General features: G+C 37.9%; 1 protein-coding gene across 3 annotated transcripts; it reads right to left on the bottom strand.

Moving 5' to 3' along the window:
- Nucleotides 1–220: 220 nt before the first annotated feature.
- Nucleotides 221–26,404, bottom strand: atp2b3a (ATPase plasma membrane Ca2+ transporting 3a). Of its 3 annotated transcripts, none has more exons than XM_039664133.2 (22): nt 25,912–26,404; nt 23,362–23,935; nt 20,967–21,164; nt 20,276–20,533; nt 19,199–19,324; nt 15,209–15,337; nt 14,620–14,658; nt 13,585–13,749; nt 13,226–13,440; nt 12,841–13,083; nt 12,475–12,716; nt 10,938–11,172; nt 10,591–10,770; nt 9,874–9,961; nt 9,580–9,686; nt 9,007–9,198; nt 8,296–8,509; nt 7,922–8,133; nt 7,085–7,192; nt 6,797–6,979; nt 4,733–4,819; nt 221–1,351 (listed from the first exon to the last, which is right to left on the bottom strand). In XM_039664133.2, exons 2-22 carry the CDS (start codon nt 23,567–23,569, stop codon nt 941–943), a joined length of 3,840 nt encoding a protein of 1,279 aa, XP_039520067.2. In that variant the 5' UTR covers nt 23,570–23,935; nt 25,912–26,404; the 3' UTR covers nt 221–940. The 3 variants fall into 3 exon arrangements, with proteins under 3 accessions (XP_039520067.2, XP_039520085.2, XP_039520110.2); XM_039664176.2 differs by having other exon boundaries at nt 1,186–1,351; nt 4,666–4,819; XM_039664151.2 differs by lacking the exon at nt 4,733–4,819.

The following is a 26,404-nucleotide window of genomic DNA, read 5'->3' as shown; positions in this document are numbered from 1 at the left end:
AAGGGTTTGCTGATCTACTTCACTGACATAATACACCATACTGTAGCCTATACAGTGTGGATGACTTTTTACAACCAAGAGATCTTTGATCAATGCAAGTCTATATTTTCTTTCCTTTTGAACAGTGGAATATATGTTTTCAGGAATGGGTGAGATGCTCTTTAAAGAAAACACATTGCTCTTGCACGATTTCCTGTCATTTCCAGGAAGTATTGTAAGATTTTCCTCCAATGGTTCGATTTTATTTTATTTATGCTGCTGATATATGTTCTTTAATTTCATTTCCTTTTTTTTTTTCAATTGGACGTACACATCACACTCTAACACAGAAAACAGAGAGAGGGCCACGTGTGGAACCAATGAGAACATAGACACGGATTTTAACAACAGCAAACAAACAAACAAATACACATACATACAGACTTACGTCATACATACAAACATAGTTATATAAAGCTAAACGATGAAGTATCATAACTGGAGTATAGCAACTGTAGTATTAATTGTCGTAGTTTTAGCAGAAATGTAACCACTAGAATAATTGGAACAATAATGTTATTAATTAAAAGGCAAAAGGAGTTATCCCCAAATAAACTTTTTTTTTCCTTCTTCCCATTTGTACACTTTCTATAGGCTCACACAGTCTTTTTAAAATCTTTAGTCAGAGTCCAATCCTACACACACGTAGATCCGCCTCGTCATTTTGGGTACTTGTTCAAGTGCGACATACTGTATGAGAACATAATCGGTGGCTTTCATGCGGAGCGGGATTGTCTTTGGGTCACACAAGATACTGTAAAGAACCACTGAAACAATTTGAAGCAGTGAATCTGTGATAGTGATAGGAACAAAGATTAGGTACAGAAACATCCTAACTGTTTCTCTGCCACAACCAGTCCATCTGGCTGGTAGTCTCGACTCGCTGACCCCTGACCTTCCTTCAGAGGCATGTCTCCAAGCTGTGCAGAGGGCTCGCGGGGCAGGGGGAAACGTGCGGCGCCCCGTTGTCGCTCGAGCCCAGGTAGACACGGCTCTCGGTGGCGTTGTTGTTGTTGTAGTTGAGGGTGACCGGCAGACTCTGCTGCCTCAGAGGGCGGGACGGGTAGCGGGACCGCGGGGGCCTCTGGGGCTGAGAGTTAGGGACGGGGTGACGAAGCGCCACACGCACGTGGTTATGGTTGGAGCGTTCCGATTCGTCGTCCACGTCCGTCTCGTCGATCAGGGGGATGTTGTGGACCGAGTCCGTGATGATGAACTCCGGGTGCGCCTGGAAGTCGTGAATGGAGTTCCGCGACTCCGGCCGCTCGATGCCGTCATACAGGGAGCTACGGAAAGCTTTCACCACCCGGATCTATACGTCAAGGGTGCGGGGTAGGAGATGTCAAAGGGAAGAAAATGAAGGGATCGAAAGGGACAGAGAGGTGGAGAGAAGTTTAGTCTCCCTTTTGCACTACTCGCACACTTTCAGCTAGCTTGACCTGCGAGAGCTGAAAGTTTCACATCCATTAAGACCTTTGGTGCAGTAGGCCTTTGAAAAGAAACAAAACTCCACAGCCATTCTATAGGCCTCTATAGAATGATGCCCAAAAACACAATTGAAATCCAAGTTGTAATTACAAGAGGAAAAACAAATCTCAAGATACAGTCAAGCTAACACAAGACAGCAAACACAAATCGTTCCAATACCATACATATTGAGAATATGGTCTGTCAAAGCAGCCTTAGCCCCCTGTCTGTTTTTAATGCGTGGATCTAACGAATGCCACACCAATTTCAACTACTTCTCTTACGAAACTACTTTTTTAATGATAATGATCAAAAAGTTAGATTTCTTTTCTCTAACCTCTGATATAAGACATGTCGAATTTGTGAGCAAAAAAAAAAAATTACTAAAAAAGAAATAAAATAATGCAAGACATGTTTGTCTGCGAAATTCAAAAGTAGAATTACAACTTTCACTGTTGCCAGTTCAATACCAGGTGATTAAAATTCATGGAACAAAACACATGCCAACAAACGACAGTAAACACACACGCACACCAAAAAAAACAATGATTTTGAAGGCACACGTCACCATGTGGTACAAACACACATACACACAGAAAACACGTTTAGAACATAAAAAGTGAGGTTTACACAACACGGCTGTGCACAGAATGCACAAACACAAAAACAACATACACAGGAAATAAAGACATGCATATTCACATACTGTTGGTGTTGACAAACTGTAATACGGATTGAACATTTTTGAAAAAACAGATTGCATTAGTGTCTGTAAGCAATATTTATTGTTCTGACATCAGTTTTCTATTCGTTACATTTATAGGGTATATTTGCAAGTCTTTTTTTAAATCCACTTTCTATAGTCAATGGAGAAAAAAAATTTATATAACGTAAAGCAAGGTATCTTTAATTATAGTAGCTTACTAATATGAGGACATTTAGAAGTTCTTGGTTGCCTTGTTGTTTTAGAAAAAAAAAAGAAAAAAGTAAAACCAAACTCTCTATGCCCTCAAAAGTATGAACACATTAAATGGGACTTGTCTCCCATGCAACCATGCACAATAATTCAAGTTTCCTCTTCCCGTTCATGCATGGCATGCAAGTACACGTTCAATAGGAAAAGAAAGAAAAAAAATCCGTAAAAACATCGATCAAATTGTTCCATATTCCTTTTTCTGGCGTCCTCGTTCTCATCGTGTGTGATTTTACAGCAGCCGTGGTAAAAATGCATCTTCTTGAAAAGAAACCATTCGTGTGTGTGTGTGTGTGTGTGTGTGACCATGCATGTTGGACCGTCACATTCATCAGACGGGATTTTTTCCCCCGCTCTCCGCATTCTACATGCATAGCCAAACCACGCTTGGGAATGACCACAAAGCAATGTGACTGACAGAGGGAGGGGACTTCACAACATGGACACAACAGCACTTCTGCAGCTTTGTTTTTCCAAAGAGCCATTTGTTTTGTGGTTTATGCTTAATTTAAAGCTGTTTTCTGTTGACAGTGTAAACTTTCGAGTATAAGGCCCAGAATTCATAATGGCATTTGGTTATGATATCAAAGAGGGGGAAAAAAAAACATTATAAAAATTAACTGCAGTGAGGATTCGGCTAGTCTTTTGTAATTCAGGCACTGGATGGAAAAACAGAAAAGGAATTGTGTTTGAAAAGCTCCAAACACATCGCATCAGAACTCCTCATGACAGACGGCAGGAGAAGGGAGGTGAAACACAGACGTTTGATGGATGGAGGTCTAATCCTACGGCACAAAGTCATTTTCTTTTGTTGTGGCGTGACAGCCAAACAAAAGCTTTTGAGAAGCAGCCCTCTTGTGCAACATTTTTTGAAACTAGAACTATACAAATTTTGAATGAAAGTCATTGAGCCGGATCCTTCCCTTCTCTGTTGTATTTAAGCTAAGATAGCATAGCACAAAATGCTACAAGACGATGAAAGAAGTCGAACACGAAAAAGAAACACTGGACAGGACTGACAGGACAGGATAAGACACTAAAAAAAAAACTCTGTTAAAAAAAGGACAAAATTGAAAGTGTGCTCATACTTTCATTTTTAAAGGTTCAGAAATAAAAGCAACTGAATATTAACATTGAAGGGGAAGTGATGAAACCGAGGGGGTCCCAGCTGGGCTAATGCTTGTTGGTCTCTTTAAAGGGATTTGGGGAATGCTAAAATGAAGCTGTTTTCTTTGGACCACGGAAAAGATCGCTTCTGGTACCTAGAGGACAATGTTGATGTTGCTGCATTAAACCCTCATAAAGTCTGTGAGAATGACTTTCAAGAAGATTGTGTCCGAAACTACAGCTGTTTTGTGACAATAAATCATAGCAGCAGAGTAAGAAAGATTTTCTAATCAAGCAGCAACAATAGCAGGACATTGTCATTAGATCATGACGGGTTATAACACGAAACCTGTGAAGAGAGAGAGGAGAATCTGAACAAGGCGCACAAGAAGACATGAGCAAAAAACATGGCATACCGTATGTATGCTTTTTGTCCTGAACGGGATAGAAAAATGTTAGCATTATTAATGCTAATATCCCTAATATGAAAATGGCAGCAGAAACCATTATGGGCTTATACTCGCAGGTTTACAACAGTCAACCATTGCTTTCGTCGTACCTATGTTGTCAGCTTTTGATTTAGGAAACAGATGAAACATCCCCACTTTAGTTTCTCTCAATGCAGTTCAATTGTTCTCTGGCTCTTTCGAGTGAAATCCTGGTAGCCCTTTAAGGCAACATTGATTTGAGGGTGAATTATTGGCAAATCAAGCGACGGGAGCATAAATAAAAAGGCAACAAGAAAAAGAAAACCATCTTGGCAGCATCAAGCCAGAATAAACAACAAGAGCAAGAAATAAGTTATGAGGTAGCAAGGGAGAAGGAAAGAAGAAAAGGAAGAAAGAAAGAAAGAAAGAAAGAAACTAATAAGCAAAACAAACAAAGAAGTAGAGAGTTGAAGCAGATGCTATGATGATAATCTGCTCTCGCTCTCTCTTTCACACACACTTAACATTCAGCAGACTAGGTGCGTTTGAAGGCAGGCAACAATGCACGTGAGTGTGTGTGTTGGTGTAAATGCTAAGCCATCTGAGTGCACGGGCTCTACGAGGTGCCGTTAACGGAATGTAAGGACTCACTCCCGGGGGCACCAGTTGCATTGGCAGTGGAGAGAACTACGTGAGAGGGAGTAGAATTATTGGTTACGTCATGGAGTTGGCTGAGCACTGAAGAGCGGCGTCTCACTGCACCCTGAAACGAACCACTTCTCTTGAAGGTACTCACTACCTCCATCTGCAGGAGAGAAAGAAGGACATCACACAGACAGGTGAATGAGCTCAATGAAATGAACAGGACTGGGGGGTTTTATGGAGGAACGTCTTGCAGGAAAAGCAGCATTTCATAAATTGTAAATGCGCATGTATGATGTTAAGGGTGTTTCTTCAACTATGAGCACTATTTATTTTTATTAAAACCAATGGATTTAAATGTTCTTTTTGTTTTATGAAACTCACATGAAAATTGGATTGGAATGTATTTTAAAATAAAGATTTGTATCACTCTACCCTTGAAAGAAAGCAAAATTTTCATTTAAATATTATTTCTTATTACATCTATCTACACTCAGCTAAAGGGTTATTAGGAACACCATACTAATACTGTGTTTGACCCCCTTTCGCCTTCAGAACTGCCTTAATTCTACGTGGCATTGATTCAAAAAGGTGCTGAAAGCATTCTTTAGAAATGTTGTGACATGGCCATCAGAGGATGGGTACAAGGTGATCATAAAGGGATGGACATGGTCAGAAACAATACTCAGGTAGGCCGTGGCATTTAAACGATGCCCAATTGGCACTAAGGGGCCTAAAGTGTGCCAAGAAAACATCCCGCACACCATTACACCACCACCACCAGCTTGCACAGTGGTAACAAAGGCATGATGGATCCATGGTCTCATTCTGTTTACGTCAAATTCTGACTCTACCATCTGAATGTCTCAACATAAATCGAGACTCATCAGACCAGGCAACATTTTTCCAGTCTTCAACTGTCCAATTTTGGCGAGCTCTTGCTAATTGTAGCCTCTTTTCCCTATTTGTAGTGGGGATGAGTGGTACCCGGTGGGGTCTTCTGCTGTTGTAACCCATCCGCCTCAAGGTTGTGCGTGTTGTGGCTTCACAAATGCTTTGCTGCATACCTCGGTTGTAACGCGTGGTTATTTCAGTCAAAGTTGCTCTTCTATCAGCTTAAATCAGTCGGCCCATTCTCCTCTGACCTCTAGCATCAACAAGGCATTTTTGTCCACAGGACTGCCGCATACTGGATGTTTTTCCCTTTTCACACCATTCTTTGTAAACCCTAGAAATGGTTGTGCGTGAAAATCCCAGTAACGGAGCAGATTGTGAAATACCACCAACAACCATGCCACTCTCAAAATTGCTTAAATCACCTTTCTTTCCCATTCTGACATTCAATTTGGAGTTCAGGAGATTGTCTTGACCAGGACCACACCCCTAAATGCTTTGAAGCAACTGCCATGTGATTGGTTGATTAGATAATCAAGCCATGTATTGCAAAGGGTTTGGGGAAAGTCCTGGACCTACCCCAGAAAAATCATCACCAAGAAAATTCATGGATGGTCTCTCGCATATGGCAAGTCGGAGGATACGACTGAAATAGTTAATGAATTGATTAATTTAGGATACATAAACTGTTAAATTAGAAATTCGAATTTGCAAATCAAAAATTATTAAATGTAAACATTTTGAAATGTAAATGTAAACATTTTGAGATTTGTTGGTTCAGAAAGTAAATACAAAACTAAAGTGCCTATACTTGAAGAAACATTGAGCATACAACTCACATTAATATTTAAAAATTCAAAAAAGCCAATTATAGTTACCAAGGACTGATATAATACATGGAGATGCAAGTAGAAGGGCAAAAAAGACTGAATAAAACAGCGTGATCAAGCAGCAGAGTGAATAAAGGATGAAGTGAGGGAGAGAGAGACGTTAAGATTTACAACACAGAAAGCTTGTTAAATATTAATATTTCATCAATTTATAAAGGCTGGTGAAGAAAGAAAAATATGTTTGAGTTATGAGGAAAGTAAAGTTCGAAAAAAGTGCGCAAACTAGAGCATATGACACAGAAGGCATTTGGTATATTTTAAGGCAGTATGTGTCTAAGCGGGAACGGCTGTCCCTGTCAGAAACAATGCAAAAGCAACATTAAACTAGACAGGAAAACACGGAGACTGAACGTCACCTGAGTCTGAATTCGGTTGAGTCCTCGGAACCACAGGATCTGTCCTCGTCTCAGCTCTCTCTCGGCATGGTCAATCTCATCTTCATCCTCAGCTAGGTCTTCATCCATGATCTCGTCTGGAGCCGGCCCGTGGCCCGCTTCTCTCAGACACTTCAGATGATGTGTTGGCACTGATGCTATCACCTAGGAAAAGATACAATAAAGAAACAGAAAATGACTATCAAAAATATCAGCTTTTGTTTTAATGAGTGCATCTAGAATGGCAAATCTGTTGACTGCAGCACTTACCTGTCCCCAGACCAGCTCTGCCAATCCCACAAACAGGCACCAAAGCCACTGCTCCACATTTAAGGGGGAACAGCTAAAGGGTTTCCCACCAAATTGCACAATCACAATCTACAAATCACAAACAGAGATATAGGAGTGAAATTGTTTTCTTTCATCTGTGTGTAAAGTACAAATGCATCAAAATATATGAATAAGGGAAAGTGTATATTTGAGGTGCTGTGAGTTGTTTCCATTTCTTTTTAGCTTTTTCAGCATTTTAGCTTTTTTGTCCTTGCATTGTAACAAATTAATAATAGAAAAAAATAACATTAATAGTTTATTTCTTAACTAATGTGAGGTAATAAAATGGCATTTACAAATTAAAAAGTATGATTCATAATAATAAGACAAGAATTAAAATTTGGGGTGAGCAAGCTTTTTTCAATACTTTTATTAAACATGGTAACAATATATATATATATATATATATATATATATATATATATATATATAGCACAACTATATAGCAAATCAGCATATTAGAATGATTTCTGAAGGATCATGAGACACTGAAGACTGGAGTAATGATGCTGAAAATTGAGCTATCACAGGAATTAATTATATTATAATAGAAATTTTTTTTTTCTTCAATTTTTTTATTACTGTTTTTACCATATTTTTGATCAAATAAATGCAGCTTTGGTGAGAATAATAGACTTCTTTCAAAAACGTTTAACAATTTTTTAAATCTTCCAAAATAAGCAGTGGCAGTGTGGTATTTAATTTATAAAGATCAATTAACAAGTAGAAATGGAAATAAAAGAATCTACATTTAAATACCTATTTGTATGCTCTCACCTGTATTCCAAAGGTCCCCAGCACGATTGAACAGAAGATGGGGTTTGAGAAGATTCCATCAAACACGTTCCTCTCTCCGTGGATCTTACGGGCATTGATCTCATTGAAGAGTTGCATGAGGACAAATGTGTTGAAAATGATGGTGTAATGTTCGGAGGGAGGAGAGTGAAGTGGAGCATTACGGCCACTGTCTATATCAAAGATCTTCTCACCTGCAAAAAAGGTCAGGGAAGGATGAAATGAATATCCAAACACAATATACAATATCAACCAATACTGATAAATAAAAAAACGGCAGATAAAAGAGTATGATCCTTGTAGATGAAGAAAGAGAACAGAACTTGTGCATCCAGCAAATGCTGGTTAGAACGTACCTACGAACAGCAGAGTGAAGATGATGATAAGCTGGAAGACAGCATGTCCGAGGATGTTTTTCATCATGGTTCTAGATATGAGGGGGTTATTTCGGCCGTAGGGCTTCCTCAGGAGCAGCGCTTCAGTGGGCGGCTCCGTGGCAAGAGCAAGAGAAGCAAACGTGTCCATGATCAGATTGACCCACAGCATCTGGACAGCCTTAAGGGGAGAATCCTACACACACACACACACAAATAAATAAAATCACAGATTATATGCCAGGTTTTATATACTCTTTTTTTGTATTTTATCCTTCAATAGTTTGTGTTCAGTAAGAATTTTTGTTAATGTTTTTGAAAGAAGAAAACAGTCAAATAATATTTGTTTTCTATTTGAATATATTTTAAAATGTAATTTATTCCTGTAATGCCAAAGCTGAAATATTATCATTACTCCAGTCTTCAGTGTCACATGATCCTTCAGAAATCATTCCAGTATGATGATTTGGTGCTCAAGAAACACTTCTTAATTATATCAATGTTAAAAACAGTCAGCTGTACACATATTTTTGTGTAAACCGAGATCATTTTTTAGATATCTTTTGAAATATTATAAATGTCTTCGCTTTTGATCCATTTAATGTGACCTTTCTGAATATAGTACTTTTTCAAATGTATTCTTTTATATATATTAATGACCCCAAACTTTTGAATGGAAGTGTATGCATGTACCTGCGTGATGCAGGCACCAGAGAAGGCTACTATGACAGCCACCACATTCACTGTGAGCTGAAACTGTAAGAACTTGGAGATGCTGTCATACACGTTCCTTCCCCACATCACGGCCTTCACTATGCTGGAAAAGTTATCATCCGTCAGGATGATGTCAGAGGCCTCCTTGGCCACATCTGTACCAGCAATTCCCTATGCAAACGGAGAAAGAGCATTTACACATCTATAATTCTGGTTTGTTTCATTTAAAAAAAAAAAAATTACACCTTTGTTTTTACACTTGGTATCTTACCATTCTGAGATTTCCCAGGTGACATGCTTTTATGAAATGTACTGCAGGTCATATGAACTTTTCAAATGAACTTGAAGTATGGTTTGGAAGATGGCTTTTAAACTAATTAAAGAAATAAACCTTAATATCAATCAAACCTGAGCCCCACCACAACCGTCAGCTTGGAATGTCTCATATTTAGCTTCATTTGGATTTATCATTACACTTTGTGTCACAGAACCTCAAAAATATATAGCCCTCTTTAAATTGTTCATATATATTTAATGGATGGAACTTCTCACCATTGCAAACCCCACATCAGCTTTCTTCAGAGCGGGCCCGTCATTTGTACCGTCACCGGTGACTGCAACCACCTGCCTTTGATCACTAATGGTGCTGTCTATGATACCTGAACACAAGGCAAACACAAAATAAAACAAAAATCGTTATAACCGAGATCAAAACATCAGTTTATCATCATCAACAACAGGAAAAGCACAGTATCTCTGCTCATCATGTCACTTTTGTATTGTACAATGGAGATGTAATCATCTTCAGAAGAACAAGGGATGAACGCGACTGAGGAAGAGACTCACCTTTGACAAGTGTGTGTTTGTCGGTGGGGGAGGAGCGAGCAAGAACTCTGAGCTTGGGCCAAATTTTGTCAATGCGCTCTTGCTCAATCTGCAAAACATTTTTAAATAAAAATGAGATCTACACATTTTAGTTTGAGGATGGTAGGATTTTTTCAATGTTAAAAAAGACTCAACCGGAATGCATTTATTTAAGCAAACATACAGTAAAAATGCAATGCAATATTGTAAACTAATATTGCTTTTTATTTTAAAATGTAAGTCATCCCTAAGATGCCAAAGCAGAATTTTCAGCTTTGTAACTCGTTTTTACTTCAGTGTCACATGACTGTGTCAATCACTCTAACATGGTGATCTTCTCAATTAACATGTATTGATATTATTAATGTTGAAATATTTTTGTGGAAACCATTATACAGTTTTTTATAGGATTTTTTTGATGAATAGAAAGATCAAAAGAACAGCATTTATTTGAAATATAAATTTGGACCAATTTAATTCATCCTTTTCTGAATAAAATTATTAATTTCTTCAAAATAAATCTTACTGACTACAAATGTCTGAACATGTACGTAACTACATATATGGTCACTCATCTAGATATTTTTCACTGGCTGTTGTGTATTCCATTTAAAATGTTGTGCATGTTGTGTCTTTAGAATTAATCTTGGCAATAAGGAAAAGATTTATAATATTAATTCCTGTATAAGCTGTGCATACCTCTCCTTTCTCGTTCCTGATTCGCCTATTGAATTCCTTCCCATCTATACACAGGAAGTCGTCGCCAGGACTGATGATGCCACACTTGGCAGCAATGGCACGCGCAGTGTTTATGTTGTCACCCGTCACCATACGCACAGTGATGCCTGCTTGTTGGCACTTTTTAATGGCATCTGGGACCTGATTGGAATTACAATTAGCAAACTAGAACAGATTTCGATGTCATAAATATCCTTCATATACAACATCTTATAATCATAAAAGATTTTTTTAGAGGTTAAAATGTAGATGTAGTTTCTTAGATAGGAGAACTGCAAACAGACATCTAAGTAAACTGGTCTGCATACCTCCGGTCGAACAGGGTCTTCAATGCCGACCACGGTGATACAGATGAGGTTAGAGACAATATCTGCCTCGTTGTCCCAGTCTGGCATGGGGTCAGCAGGAAGCTCCCGATAAGCGATGCAAATCGTACGAAGGCCCTCACATGCCATCGGTTCAATCACTTTCTTCACCATCTCATCTTTGTCCCGTGGCTTAAAAGCATGAACCTCACCGTCTCGGGCTAAGATGAAGGAGCACCTGGGATGAAGGCAGAACTGTTTAATTTCGTTTTACACTGCATTATTTATTTTTTTATTTTTTTGACAAAGACTGCGCTGTCCATATTTACCATAAAGCCAGCTAGAAGGAGGTAAGGTGTAATTGTTACTTCCTTTTAACACTTACACTCTTTTGTTTGACAAAGAAAACTTTGTTCAAAAAGGATTAATATCAAAATTAGTGGCAACCTCAACGCCACATGCAAAACAAAACCTCAGAACAACTCATATACTCTCCAGCAGTGTAAGGTTAAAAGTCTCTGAATTCAACATTTATTGATCAAGGTCGTTTTTTGATGTTCTATTTGGCACTATCCACAAATTAGGTACAAATTAGGCCTTAAAGAAAGATAGTCCTTGGCTTTAACTTTTTTTTTAACAAATGGCCAGTGAAATAAGCTTAACCTTTACAAAAGGTTGATTATCAATATCAGAAGTTCAGTATCAGTTTTGAAAGAAGATTCTCATGTTCACAAAGTCGAAAACCAAAAATACAGTAAAAGCTGTAATATTGTGTAAAATTACTTCAATTCAAATAACCTTTTTAGTGAATTTCTGATCCTTCAGAAATCATTGTAATAAAATGATTTAGAGCTCAAGAAACATTTCTTATTATCATCACATTTAAAAAATAGCTGGCCTGGTTATTTAAGCGGGGAAACAGTGATACAGTGTTGTCTTAGTGATCTCAAACTAAAATTTTGAATGGTAATAAGTATATATATATATATATATATATATTAGGGCTGTCAAGCGATTAATCGCATCCAAAATAAAATTTTGTGTTTACATAATATGTGGATGCACTGTGTACAATTATTTTGTATATATATAAACACACACATGCATGTATATTTAAGAAAATATATAATTTAAATATAAAAATGTATATTTATATATAATATAAATTATATATCAATCTATGTACAGAATATACATGAAAATATTTTTCAAATATATACAAGCATGTGTGTGTATTTTTATATATATATATATATATATATATATATATAAAATAATTATACACACCACACACACAAAAATTATGTTCAAAAATTAAACAAACTTTTATTTTGGATGCGATTAATCGTTTGACAGCCCTAATATATATATATATATATATATATATATATATATATAGTGTAAATTAGTTTTAATACTTTTTAGTACATACAGACTACATGTCATTTTACCATTACAACATAATTATTGTGATTAAAAAAAAAACCACACAGGTGGGACAAGCCAAAATCACGACGTACACAAGGACAACACAACTTACTTTTTGAGCAGGATCTCAGAGGCTCCTTTGCTGTATAAACGGAAGCTTCCGTCAGGCATCTGAATGACGGTGCTCATGGATTTTCTGACAGAATTAAAAGTGTACACTTTATAGAGCTTCTCTTCAGGGATCTGCTCCCTCACAGCTTGGTAGTCCTGTTTCAGGTCCATCACGAGTCCCAGCAGAGAACACTCTGTCTTATTACCCACCTGTTTGGGCAGCCCACCTTCCTTATCTGTAGCCTAATGGGAAGAGGTGAAGAGAGAGGAAGGAATGGTGAATGAAAGGATGAAATGAGGGTTATAAAACGTAGTTAAATCACTGCATGGCCTCTCTTGCTTTACTGCTTTAGTAAAAGCCTCTCACAATTATTTTGGAGGTGTAGGCGCAGTTCACGGCAATAGCACTGGTGAGGAGCTCCAGTGTCCGGGGGTTAATCTGATCTGGTGTTGGGACGTCACGGAAGTGCTGGTCCAGTATATAAATCTGCACCACTGTCATCCGGTTTGTGGTGAGGGTCCCTGTTTTATCGGAGCAAATAGCTGTGGCATTGCCCATAGTCTCGCAGGCATCCAAATGACGCACCAGATTATTGTCCTTCATCATTTTCTGTGGAAAGACATTGATAGGAAGAGTTAAAATGTTAAGAGCACTAGCCAATGTGAGTATGTGTGTAAATGACACTTCCATAGACTCGCAGGTGCATTTTTCAACATAACGTTACAGAAAATTTCAGTTATTCATTTCTAACCTTTACGGAGTAGGCCAGTGATATGGTGACAGCCAGTGGCAAACCCTCTGGCACAGCCACCACCAGAACTGTAACTCCGATGATGAAAAATTTGACAAAGTACTGCACATAAATAGGCGTGCACTCCGTCAGCCACACCCGTCCCTGAACGACGAATGTTTCGATCACGAAGTACAGCATCAGGATAATCACAGTGATGGCGGACATCACCAGACCTAAAATAATGAATACATCTGATTGCTAAGAAAGTAACAGCACACCTAGTATGAGACGAAAATTTAAGACCAAATAATTGCAGACCAAAATGTACACTACCGGAAGGACTTGACCTAAAACATCCTAACAGCAGACCTCCCCACCTGCTTTCCCGATTTGCACTGCCAGCTTGGTGAGTTTGCCCTGAAGAACTGATTTCTCCTTCTTGGGGACACTGGCTTTTTTCTTCTCTTTCTCCTCCACTTCCCCACCTTCTGCACTCTTCAGTGGCTGCATCTCCATGGCAACAGCCTCATCCTGTTTCTTAGCTATAGCGGGTCAAAGAGACGAAGTGATCAGGCAGGCAGAATCACAGGTAACTGTTGGAAATGTTTAGAATAGCACAATCCTACACACTATTTTGCGATTTGCATATACACTGTATCCTGCTCACACTATCTGACTGACAAGACATTTTACAAAGCAATTCATCAGGGATGCACCGATATGAAAACTTCGGCCGATGCCAATAACCAATAATTCTTTATATTTTAAAGCCGATAACCGATACATTGGCCAATAAATCTAAATTCGAACTTTTATATTATTTTTGAGAGCCTGATTGCAAAAAAAGTCCCAAACACTAAAACATAAATCAAATATATGCAGTACAGTAGCCTAGTTTGAACCAGTGTTAGTTTTAAAATGAATTTTACACTACTATGGTCAACTTTCCTTATCAAAAAAAAAAAAATCTATTGCCTCACAAATAAATAAAATAATAATTAAATAATGCAAACAAGTCATTGGACAACATTACTTGCTACATTACTGAAGCGTCTCAGATGAAGGAAATAATACATTATTTATTGGCTATCGATATTATTAATATCGGCAAAATTTCTTATGATAGCATTAAAAATGGCTGATACCGATATGGTGGCCAATATAATAGCAAGATGACACTTGTTACATGCAAAGTAAGCTGACCTCAAAGTGACAATAATGTACTGTTGCATGCAATAATTTGAATTGCTTATTGTTACACTATTTCACATACACCTTTGGAAAAAAATAGTAGGCAGTATACAGTGTATGCAGTGCGGTATGTAGTATTTGATTCTGAAATAGCCTGTATAATGACTTCATCTCATCATAAATCTACCTGAACTCAAATCTACATTAGTCTTGAAAGTCACCTTTATTTTGATTGTTCTCCAGGGTCCCATCTTGTTTCCCTGCGAAATTGAATGCAAAAATTTAAACAAACACAAAAAAAAATTGTTTCTGCCTCTTGAGGTCAAAGTAGCTGACATGAGACAACAATAAAGTGCATGAGAAAGAAAACATAAAACATGGAGGGATAATATTTGACAGATATGGAGAGTTAAAACCAGGATGTCTGTTTATGAGTCTCTCTCTATTGTGAATGTCACCTACCATTTATGATGTTGTGTTCTTTGGCTTCAACACTGGGGAACTGCGTGGATGAATTACTATTGACCTCTGAAATAATTGTTGGATAGGACAAAAACGAAGGTGGTATGTAAAGACATAAAATAAAAACCTAAATGCTGAACAAAAACAATGGAAAATCAACTCAAATGAGTGAGCAACATTTCTGAGAATTTCAGTGCATCGAAATAGAAATGACCTAGAACATTAGACATTTTGAATCTGGATCGTCCTGTGGGTATTCAAGCAGAAGGATTTTTCTTTTATAATGTTTATTCATGCTCAGTTTTTAATCATATATAAAATATTTTCAAAGATCTGTCAGACGCCAACCTTTCTTGCAGTCTTTCTTCTCTTCCTCCATCTCTCCGGCCCCCAGGAGGGTGAAGATGATTCCCGTTTGAGAGTTGACACCAACAGCGGTCACCACCATTTTCCCTGACCCCTCCATTACATGAGTGCCTGAAAATTGAGGGACACAGAGAAGACATTACAGTAAATATTTTCATCCCTATTCGCTTAAAGGGGTCATCAGATGCATATTTTCCACAAGTTGGTATGATTCTTTAGGATCTTTGTGTCAAATTTGTAACATACTTTGGTTAAAATACCTCACATGGTTGTATAAAACAACCCCTTTGTACCGCTAATGGCTGAGGGGGAAATATGCTAATACGGGACAGTCAGTCAGTGGTCGGGGGCGAAGCATCATATGACATCATATCGCTCAGAAAATCCAAACGGCTTGATTATTGAGAGTGTTTAGGCTTTTTGAGGATTAAAAAAAAGGAGTGAATGGGGTTTTTTTTTCATTGTTGCATCCGATGACCCCTTTAAAAAGCCCATCAAACACCAGTTACCACTTTTCAAACAAACACAAATTAAAATAGCTTATTGGTGCCATCTCGTGACTCAAAAGGTTTAGCAAGTGACTAAAAAGACTTCAATTTTAATTTCTACAGTCTCCAGTTTGAGGATGTTTAAATGACATGTCATTGTTTATGCAAGGATTTTAGGGATTACGTCAATCCCAAAAGTGTCATAAAAACCAAAAAACACTGTTGTTGAACAGCTACTTCATCTTGGTATTTGTAAAGTGAGGTAAAGGGGAAATATAAGCCTATAATATTATTTATTGTATGAGTCACGAATAACCTCCTTATGTAATGTATTGTGTTTGTTTGTTGTGCACACATTAGTCCCTGCACTTGTCTAAACCAAGGATCCAAATTAAGGCTGAAGTCTCTTCCATGGCCTTTCCTCTTAGTGTGTAATACAATTAAACCGAGCCAGATTGCTTCTTTGTTCCCTGGTTCGCTGCAGATTAATTCTTTCTTTCTTTACCAGTATTTTTGTCTTGTTTTCAAGTAAAAATCTTTACACAACCATAAAGATATTTGTTAAAAAAAACTAAACAACTTTAGAATAAGGTTTCATTAGTTTGTTAACCTGAACTAATGAACAAGCATTTATTAATCTTAGTTAATATTCATTTGAGCATGTATTACTAACACATAATTAAAATCAAAAGTTGTATTTGTTAACATTAGTTAATGCACTGTGAACTAACATGCAAACAATTAACTGTATTTTTATTAACCAATATTAGCAAAGATTAATAACTACTGTAACAAATGTATTGCTCATTGTTAGTTCCTGTTAGTTAACTAAACTAATGTTAACGAATGAGACCTTATTGTAAAGTGTTACCCAAAAAACTACCTAAGCGTTTATCCAACACAGTTGTTGTTTTAAGAATTACATTAAACACACTTTAGTGATGTTTATGACTATTGCCAATGAGAGAAGATGTTTCACAGTGATAAACGAGACAAAATTACTGATTAAGACAATCATTTTTTGTAGTGTGCATTTCCTTCTTCACAACAGAAGCCTTCAAACATACATGTTGAGAAGAGCAGCCTCTCCCATTGTGACAGAGAAAATAATATAATTTGCGCTCCTTGATTAATTACACAAGCTGATGAATGACAGAAAAATCTTGTCAATAAAACAAGACAGTTCCACGGAAAATTGTCATTTTAAAGTTTAAAAACATGCAGCAAGAGATAATTACTGGGGTAACATGAACTCTTAATTTAATTTCAATATAAATATAAAATATAAAATATAAAATAAAATAAAAAATGTATTTTGTGACATGGATCAAATGACTACGGAAGCCCTGAACCACAACTTAAAAATTTTAATAAATAAATAAATCTAGCATTTTGAGATTAAAGCCGAAAAATTTTGAGATTAAAGTCGAAATTTTTTTTTCGAGATTAAAGTCTAAACATTTCGAGATTAAAATCGAAAAATGTAGAGATTAAAGTCGAAATATTTCGAGAGACGAGAGTCTTTCGTAGAAGCTGTGCGTGTGTTTGCCATTGTCTCACATTGCTGCACACACAGGCATGCATAATGGCCAATAGCGAGTTTCACACTGTGAAAGTGTGTTTTGTTTCATCAAAGGAAATTCAACAGGTGCCAATCTACCAGCATTAGGCTACCATTATAGGACGTTATAAAATATACTGCGCCGGAATAGACTTTAGCCTATAGAAAAACCAACACGGAAAACATTTTTCAGACTGGATGGAGAAATCCAGCTTTATGAATGAATGAATGAATGAATGGGGCATTTATATAGCACTTTCATACTAGGCCTACACACAAAGTGCTTTACAAACATATCAGAGAATCTCTCCTCAACCATTAGTGGTAATTAAATCTTAGGAAATCACAGGATCCGGCCAAATGATTGAATACAGAATGATGCGCTTAAAATGCATCCAGAACGTATTTACGGTGAAGAGGGAGACAGAACGGTTACTCTTGTGTTCTGGACCCAGATAGTGTTGACTAGACGAGCACAAAAACACCTCAGGAAACACTGCCACTAGCACATGTGTAGAATTTTGCTGAAAGCCCAGATAAAAGTAAAATGCTATTTTGTGTTAATCCATGGCAGTTCGACTTCACGAGTGCATTTCTTTACACAAACACACACACGTGCGCGCGCGCGCTCGGAGCACTGTTGTGAATGCACACACTTCTACGGAAGACTGTATTATTGTAATGTTTTGACTTTATTCTCGAAATGTTTCAACTTTAATCTCTAAACGTTTCGACTTTAATCTCGAAACATTTTGACTCTAATTTTGAAATGCAAGATTTTTTTATTTTATTTTTTTCAGTTTTTTTTAAGGTGCACTCCAGGGCTTCTTGCTTCCAGTTTTAAAATGCAATTTATTGTGATAGCAAAGCTGATGTATATATCTTTTGTAACATTATAAATGTCTTTACTGTTAATTTGTCACTTTCCTGAATAAAAGTATTAATTTCTTAAAAAAAATAAAAAAAAATCTGAGCAGTACAGTCTTATTCTAAATCTAAATATCAGCTGAAGATATAGGTAAAAGTGATTCTGAATTGGACACTCAAGGTCCAAAGTTAATGATATTAAAAAAAATTATTTGCACAAATTAGTATCCATTACTCTCCGTTAACGTCAATTTATTTACGCAAGCCCATTCTAATCAGGTTACACATGCATTTTTCACATAAATGCCTAAAACCATGTTATGTTTCCATAGATTCCATTTCTCATTTTTCTTTCACACTTGATTATGAAGAGGTTGAGGTCGTGGGCGCTGTGTGTGTAGCCAAGCGGAGAAACAGATGCTTCTCTGGTGAGCTGTGATCATTAGAAAGAAGTGGCAGAGCAGGTCTCTGGACGGCCAAACACAAATCTGAGCCCTTCTCCGGGAAGCAGAGATGAGGGAAGTAGCTGATTAACCTGTTTATCAGACCTCAGGGACATTATCTCATTAAAGCGGTCAATGAGATTTAACCCAAGCACTGTGCAATCTCAGTGTTAAAGTATTGACAAAATACTTTGCAAGCAAAGTACCCAACCCCCTCAAACAGCAAATTGGTTCAGTTTAGATGGATTGCAACAGTGTCATCCTAAATGAATTGATATTGGTGATTTTCTTAACACAATAAAGACTTACAGTATACTATATACATGTGATGTCGCCATAAGGGAATAGTGCCCGTGGGTCCTGCTCAAACAAACAAAACACCCTTTCCATGTTCAAACCTGCCACCTGCTCCAATGATCTGTTTGCAACCCAAATCATCTGAAATCTTGAACAGATGGTGAAAATCTTTCAGTATTTGGATGGTTCTGAATAACTAAAATTATTTATGTAAAAAAAAACACAAACATTCATCACAACCTATGGCCATATGGCCGACCCAGTCCACCCAACCCCACGCAAACATATGTTCACTTACATAACCTTTACACCCTACCTGATAGCAGCATGGGATCCTTGTCGATGGATTTGCCTACGTGATCAGACTCTCCAGTGAGGGAGCTCTCATCGATCTTGAGGTCGTTCCCTTGGATGAGAACACCATCCGCGGGCAGGAGGTCACCTATGGGGCCCCAGAGTGACAGTAACAGATCAATTACATCTTAGCGGCTTTGAATAATACTTCCTCTAATGAATGAAATATTCAAAGGCATCTTCACATTTTCTCTCTCTCTCTGTATATATATATATATATATGCATAATTTAGGATAATCTGAAGGATTTTAAAAAGATTCTAAATTTAAATCTAAATTATTTAGATTATTTACTTCACGACAGGTAAATAGGGTATAAAAAAAACCTAATAGACATTACCATGCTTCCCGAGGTGATCTATTACATTAAAAATTGCAAAGATTTTTTTTTTATATTTAAATATGCAAATTAGACATTTCATTTTCAGGGTTACAGTTGTTAGCACGTCACTCAACAAAAGGGTTATTTTTAGTTAGCTGTTTGAACTAGTTCCCCAAATCGGACTGAACCAACTGAAGTCAGCACAGGTATACATGTTCACATTCAGTGCTCTTGTTAGTCAAACAGTACACTGAACTGAGAACAGTACGGACTGTCTGCCGAGTGTCATTAAGGGGGCGAAATGTATGTAGGACGTAAGCTTAGGTGAGAGTTGAGAGTTAGGTGAGAGTCCGCATTCATCAATACATCATACGTCGGGTCAGAGGTCACTCTACCGCTGGAATTAGACTTGCATCACTCACTTCAGAAGGCCCTTATTAACCCCGTATGGATTACTTTTATGATGGATGGAAGTAACAAGGTACCAGTTACTCTCATTATAAAGCTTGGAAAAGCCAGGATATTTTTTAATATAACTTTGTTTGAGTTTGGCTGAAAAAAGAAAGTCATATACACATAAGACGGCTTGAGGGTCAGTAAATTAAGGGATAATTATTTTTTGGGGGGTGAACCAACCCTTTAATTCAGAAACATTGTTGCATGCAAGATGTCTTTTATAAAAAAATTATAAAAAAGACAATTTTGAACTCTACTGACCATATTTGACTTGGGCAACATCCCCCACCACCATCTCAGCCACGGGGATTTGAATGACTGTGCCGTTCCGCACCACAGCGAAGCGTTGCTCCTGCTCGATGCGGCTCTGCAGGCCACGGAACTGCTTTTCTTTGCTCCAGTCATTAAACGCCGTCACCAGCACCACGCAGAACACCGAGAGCAGGATAGCTGCGCCCTCGATCCAGCCCGCCTCCGCCTCTCCCTCGTCCTCCGCACCTGCACTCACATTACTACATGCTGGAGAGAGAGAGAAAGAAAAGAGATGGAAAGGTAAAAATGTGTGGGAGGACAGGGAGTTTAAGTGTCTACTTGTGATCCTTTATGTTCTTTTATCCATCCATCCATCTCTCACTCCATTCCTTTTATTCTTTGATTTGTTATCCATACAACTATACAGTTACTTACGTCGTAAAGTAACGACACAAGAGGCTTTTAGAGACAAACATATGCTAAAATGTTATGGAATAAACACATGTACAAGTTGCAGTGTTAGTATTAGCAAATGAAAGGACACCAGACTTTTTAATAGGAAATTGGCTACGACATAAAACTTATCATGTTTTTCCTGAGCTTCCCATGAAAGGACAGCAATCCCTGTTCTAATATTGACAGATTTTGTTTTCATTTGTGATCATTTTTACTATTTGATCAATCCTTAAGACTAAGTCACCTTCACTGTCCCCTCCAGGCGGCTGGTAAAAGGACAGTCCGAGGGAAATAATGGCCGCAATTTCCAGGATTATAAGGGTAACATCCTGTAGAGCCTCCCACACGAGCTGAAGGAAGGTCTTGGGCTTCTTAGGAGGGATGAAGTTCATTCCAAACACCTGCCGACGTTTCTCCAAGTCTGCGGGATTGTCCGATAGTCCTTTTGAGAAGGAAGGATGGCAATAAAAGTAATTCATTTTTACATCTCAAAAGAGAAATGTTCAGTGACATTATTATGTCATTCAATTAAATGTAAAATACCCACACCAAACTGTCCACCAGTAAAGCCTGAAACATTCTCACCATCAAAATTCAACAGGATTTGTTTTAATGCAAAAAAAAAAATCAATCCAAGAACATGCATACTGGTGTAAGGTGTGAAAAACCCTATTGAACGAGTATTAATGTTTTTTTTTTTTCTCCATGCAAACGCTTCTGAGAACTTCCTGGATTCTCATTAGTCATCACTCAATTCTGTTAACACCAATCCCTGACCTCTTATAGTGACAGGAGGGGAGGGAACAGGACATTACAAGAGAACACAGGGCACAGATGGTTAAGTCAGTGTGTTTCGGATGCACCACAGGGTGTGATTTTTGGCAGCAAGACCCAGACAGACTGTCACACTCTCTGAATCCTCACCCTGCCAATCATCACCTGCTGCCCCTGGCAACCTCTCATCTCCCATCAGAGCTTCCCTTTCACTCACTGTAAAGCCTAATTGAGTTACTCCATAGGTTTGTGGGAAATCATTTCCCTAACTCATTCCAATTGCCCCAATTAATTCATTCAGTCTCTGTTCATGGCACAAGAAAATTAAGACAGCTAAGACGCAGCAATGTAATCCTCTTTCAACGGAATCAGTATTGAAAGACTCTTGCAGTACATCCAGCGCTTTCTTCTACTCTTTCATCTTTCCATCCATGCCCGTAAGCTTTTCTTTTTGTATCCCTGTCACGGTTTCTGAAGAGAGTTTTTTCAAAGAGCAGTATTAAAAGAGGAAAAAGAGCTTTACAATAAACTTAAAGTAACCTCGTCGTGGCTGCCAAATAAATGCAGGCAGACCGCATGACTTGGTCGGAACAAGATGCAAATCAATGTGATTATCAGAGCGCAAACTAGGATCATCTACCCAGAATAGCCACAGCAATAAAAGATTCAGAGCAAAATCATTCTAAAATTCCTTTAATAGTTAAACACAAATCTTAGCTAACTAAATTAACTAAACATTCCCTGGTGGTGGAATGCCCTGCCTAACTCAACCCGAGCGTTTTAAAGAAACGGCTAAAGATGCATCTTTTAGGTCAAGGGATGCATTAATACTAAAACGACCTATTCTACTGTATGTATTTTTCCATATATATATATTTATATATATATATATATATATATATATATATATATATTTGCCCTTTTGTTGGCTTAATTGCTTCTTTTGTTCTCCTCATGCTAAATGATGAAATGTAAAAGCAATATCAACTCTGTTATGCTCCATAACTTAGAAAGCTATCAAATAAAACATGAAACTATGTTTGAAAAATCCCATGATGTTGTATAAAGGCACCTTTTTGAAAAACTGGGACAAAAAACTGCTGCAGAGAGAAAAACAGCATTACAGAAAGATGCTCTCGTCTGATAACATTGGGCCGTGTTTGCTTTCAAAAGCAGATAAAGGTGCCTGGCATTTGGTATTATTTCTGTAAAGACGGGCTTGTTATTGAATATACGTGCATCTAGATTTACAAGAATTCTGTCATTATTTACTCATCCTCTGGTGATTCAAATCCTGTATAACTGACTTTCTTCTGTGGACCACAAAATGGGCAGGGTGAACTGACCTGGTTGCTCTTTCACATGCAGTTACAAAGAATGGGGACTTAGTCATGTAGCTTTAAATAAGGACATGAAAGCACCATGAAAGTACCATAAAATGGACCATAGAATTTTGTGCACTACATTAAAGTCTATAACGGCTTAATTTTTGGTCTGTTTCCGACACAAAATTATTGTACGGCTACAGAAGACCTATATGAATATGTTGCACAAGTCTAATGGACCACTTTACGATACTTTTATGGTGCTTATGCATCTTTTCTGGTAAAAGCCTCAGTCCCCATAGGGACTAACTGCATGGTACACAGCAATCAGTAAAATATTCCATTTGCTTTTCACGGAAGAAATAAAATCATGCAGTTTTGAATGACCTGAGAGTGAGTAAAGGACCACTGAATTTTTACAATAGCTGAATAGCTTCTAAAGCTTAATAGCTGAAAATGTCTGTATGTTTCAGGAAGCACGTGTGATCTTATGTAATTGAGCAGGAGATATGGTCACATGTCGAAACTAGAGCAACTCACCATCGGCAGGTGAAGTCTTGAGTCTGTGACAGATGGTTTCTGTGTCTGTGTAGCTCTCCTGGATCTTCTGCAGGGCCTCGGGTCCCCTGAGCTCCATCAGCGAACACAACTCGTCCACTGTCATCCCGAAATCCCCCTCGTTGCCTCCTCCGTCCATGGCTGGCTTCTTAGGGTGGAACTCTACCGTGCTGTTGCCCAGATCCCCCATGATGGTGTGTTGGTTTTGGAAGACTAGCAGCTTTTTAGCAAATGCTATGAGCTAAGAGATGGGTACCTGGGAAAATGAGTTATCTCTTTTGTCCTATATATATTCGTTCTCACCTATTTCTAAGATGTTCTCTATGTAGTTCTCCATATTGAGACATGAATTGTAAGTTTGTTTTATTGGGGATTTCTATTCTATGGTGTGGTAGCAGGGGTTCCCCTGAAATATCCCCCCATAAAGAAAAAATCAGCAAAAAAAGTGGTAGCCATTGTGCCAATCCATCTATATGAAGACCAAATGAAGCAAGTGTTACTGATTCTTAAACAATAAAGGGGATCTATTGACACAGTAATAAAGTTGGTAAATAACCTGAGGAACAAACAAAAAAAGAAAAGGAAAAAAGGGAATGTTAAACATTCATCTCTGAACTTGGTCAAACTAAAAACACAGACAGCTGTGAAATGCAAGTGAGCAAGATGCCACCTTAAAATCTTGAGACAAGACAGACACTTATAAATTTATTTCATTAAAAAATAATGTTATAAAAAAAACTAGCCTAATCAAAAACATTATCATTTTTTCAGGCTCATCATAGGTGAATAACCATGATCACAAAATATAACAGCTAGACAATGATTTGAGATAAAATGTGCTTGAAATTTTGTGTAAAATACTATCAATTGTTTTTTCCACCACAGACTTCCCGGGCTCCGTAGCATATTAAGTCACATTAGAAAATGAAAGCTAGGTTTTGTTTGAATAACAACATATCTTATTTAGCTGATGTAAATTAAACGCAATAGGCTACTCACGTTTCTGCATTTAAATACATTGGCTTACATTATATTTTATCAAATTCTTTTCAGTCAAACTATTATTTTCATCCCTTTTGGGAGGGTCCAAGTCTCATCTAGGGAGGTCGGCTCCCCATATACCCCCGTGATTCGAACTGTGAACCTAACGTTAACGTTAGCCTACTTAACGTTACATTATGAACACATAGTTTTGTCTAATGGTATCGTTCAAAATTGGAAAAAATAATGATTTAGACTAAACGTCTCGAAATGTGGAGGTGGCATTTCTCACCGAGGAGTCACAGGTGTAGGTAGTTTTGTGGGAAACCAAGTAGGCATTAGGCAAGTGTTCACAATGCACACCTACTGCAATGGATTGTTTACATAATATCCGATGGACAATCCGGGGACAATTACTCTTTATCTAAAGGCCTTTTGAAATACTCTCTCTTGATAAAAGCGGTGTATATGTGCGTCTCTCCCCAACCCATGTAGGCTACTTTACAGTACCGCCTCTCGGCGCAAAATCTGCCTTCTCTCAGTCAGTACGAGACACCTGCGCATGCGCACAGAAACACTTGCCCAATCCCACTGCAGAACAGATTTACGAAGACAACACTACCAGCCATCAGGCCTGCAAATTTGGATGACATTACAATCCGCTTGAGCCTCCATTTCCCTGCTGTGACACCAACTTTACCGAACATTTAAACCCATAATCTGTGTGCGCGCCTCCTCATCTTTTATTAAAAATGGCCAGGAGAATCCTCAACAAACACGCTCTTTAAACAAGATGATGCCCTTTCCTGGTAACCTTCAGGAATCGGATGTTCACCTTGGTCCACTGTACAGCTGCTCAGAGCTTATGACAGAGCCTGTAGCATTTGTGTTATGATTTATTTTGGTTTAATCACGGCAGGAAGGTAAATCAAATGTATATTAAAAGCATTTAGAGGGGATTAAAATGAGATAATGCACAAACTGACCAGAGAGCAAGGTTACATCCATCCACCACCTGCTTTCCAGATCAGTCTACCCAGAACTACTTTTTTTATTTTACCTATACAGGTAAATAAAAATTCACAGCTCTTAATTAAGTTTATGGCACAATGACGACGATTAATATTTTTTAAATACATGCTAGTGTTGAGAATGCAAGTCGTGTCAAATTTCGGATTGTAAAAATGCATTATTATGTATGATTATATTATTATTATTCGTCTATTTTTTATTCCATTTAGGTTATATTGATTATTACTATTTTATTTTAATGACATTAAAAACGATTGTTAAACAATCAGGAATAGCTACACTCATGGCAAAAAAAAGTCATATTGGTGAATAATATCAGCATAAATATGCCAGGCGTACAGTAAATGATGATGATAATTTCCATGCAATGCTTCCCTACTGATATTGTAATAATAAAGCACTTTAATTATACATTAGCAGACACTCGACTGCAACAAATAGACAAACACATAAAACATACCCCGCTGACACCTCAAGGCACTTGTGAACATGTATCCATGAACAAATTTATTCACTCACCGCGCAGGCCATGCTCCAAGGACATTTCACGTTGAGCCGGAAAAAAGGCAGGAAAAACGGAATGATATCCAGTGATTTATCCTCAAATCATGCCCATCATGGAGAACACAAAAATGAAAGTCACATCATTTGACCTTTACGCTATTCCAAATGCAGATGATGCGCAACGGTGCAGAATAGAAATCAAATGAAGGGAGCAGGAGGCAGCAGACGGTGGTGACCACTTCATCTTATGCGGAAGAAAACCTGAATGATGCAGATGAGATTGTACCATGTCCGCATTAATTAATCTGTTAAAAACGGCGTATTGTGCTGTCGGGAACGTAAAGGAGGGTCGTTTTGGTCACATCGTTGCTGTTTTTTTGGGCGCTGATTGATAGAGTGATGGGTGAAGGAGAGATGTGGGTCTACATGCTGATGATGCCAGTTTGACGCGCATCTCGCGGTGATGATGGCAGCGGTAGCAGCATCCGAGCGCCGGAGGACGGGGGGG

Source organism: Pimephales promelas, chromosome 14, assembly GCF_988280905.1.
Source record: "Pimephales promelas chromosome 14, fPimPro1.hap1.1, whole genome shotgun sequence".
In the NCBI taxonomy this organism is placed as follows: domain Eukaryota; kingdom Metazoa; phylum Chordata; class Actinopteri; order Cypriniformes; family Leuciscidae; genus Pimephales; species Pimephales promelas.
Note: the sequence above shows the minus strand (reverse complement) of the source record. Positions and strands in the feature narration are given on the sequence as shown.

Excerpts from the sequence above, each read along its gene's own strand:
- atp2b3a (XM_039664133.2), bottom strand. The coding sequence starts at position 23,569 with ATGGGGGATCTGGGCAACAGCACGGTAGAGTTCCACCCTAAGAAGCCA. Across the intron at positions 9,687-9,873 it reads CAAACACACACTTGTCAAAG|GTATCATAGACAGCACCATT; the intron begins GTGAGTCTCTTC and ends CCTTGTGTTCAG. Across the intron at positions 4,820-6,796 it reads TCAACCGAATTCAGACTCAG|ATGGAGGTAGTGAGTACCTT; the intron begins GTGACGTTCAGT and ends TCTCTCCTGCAG.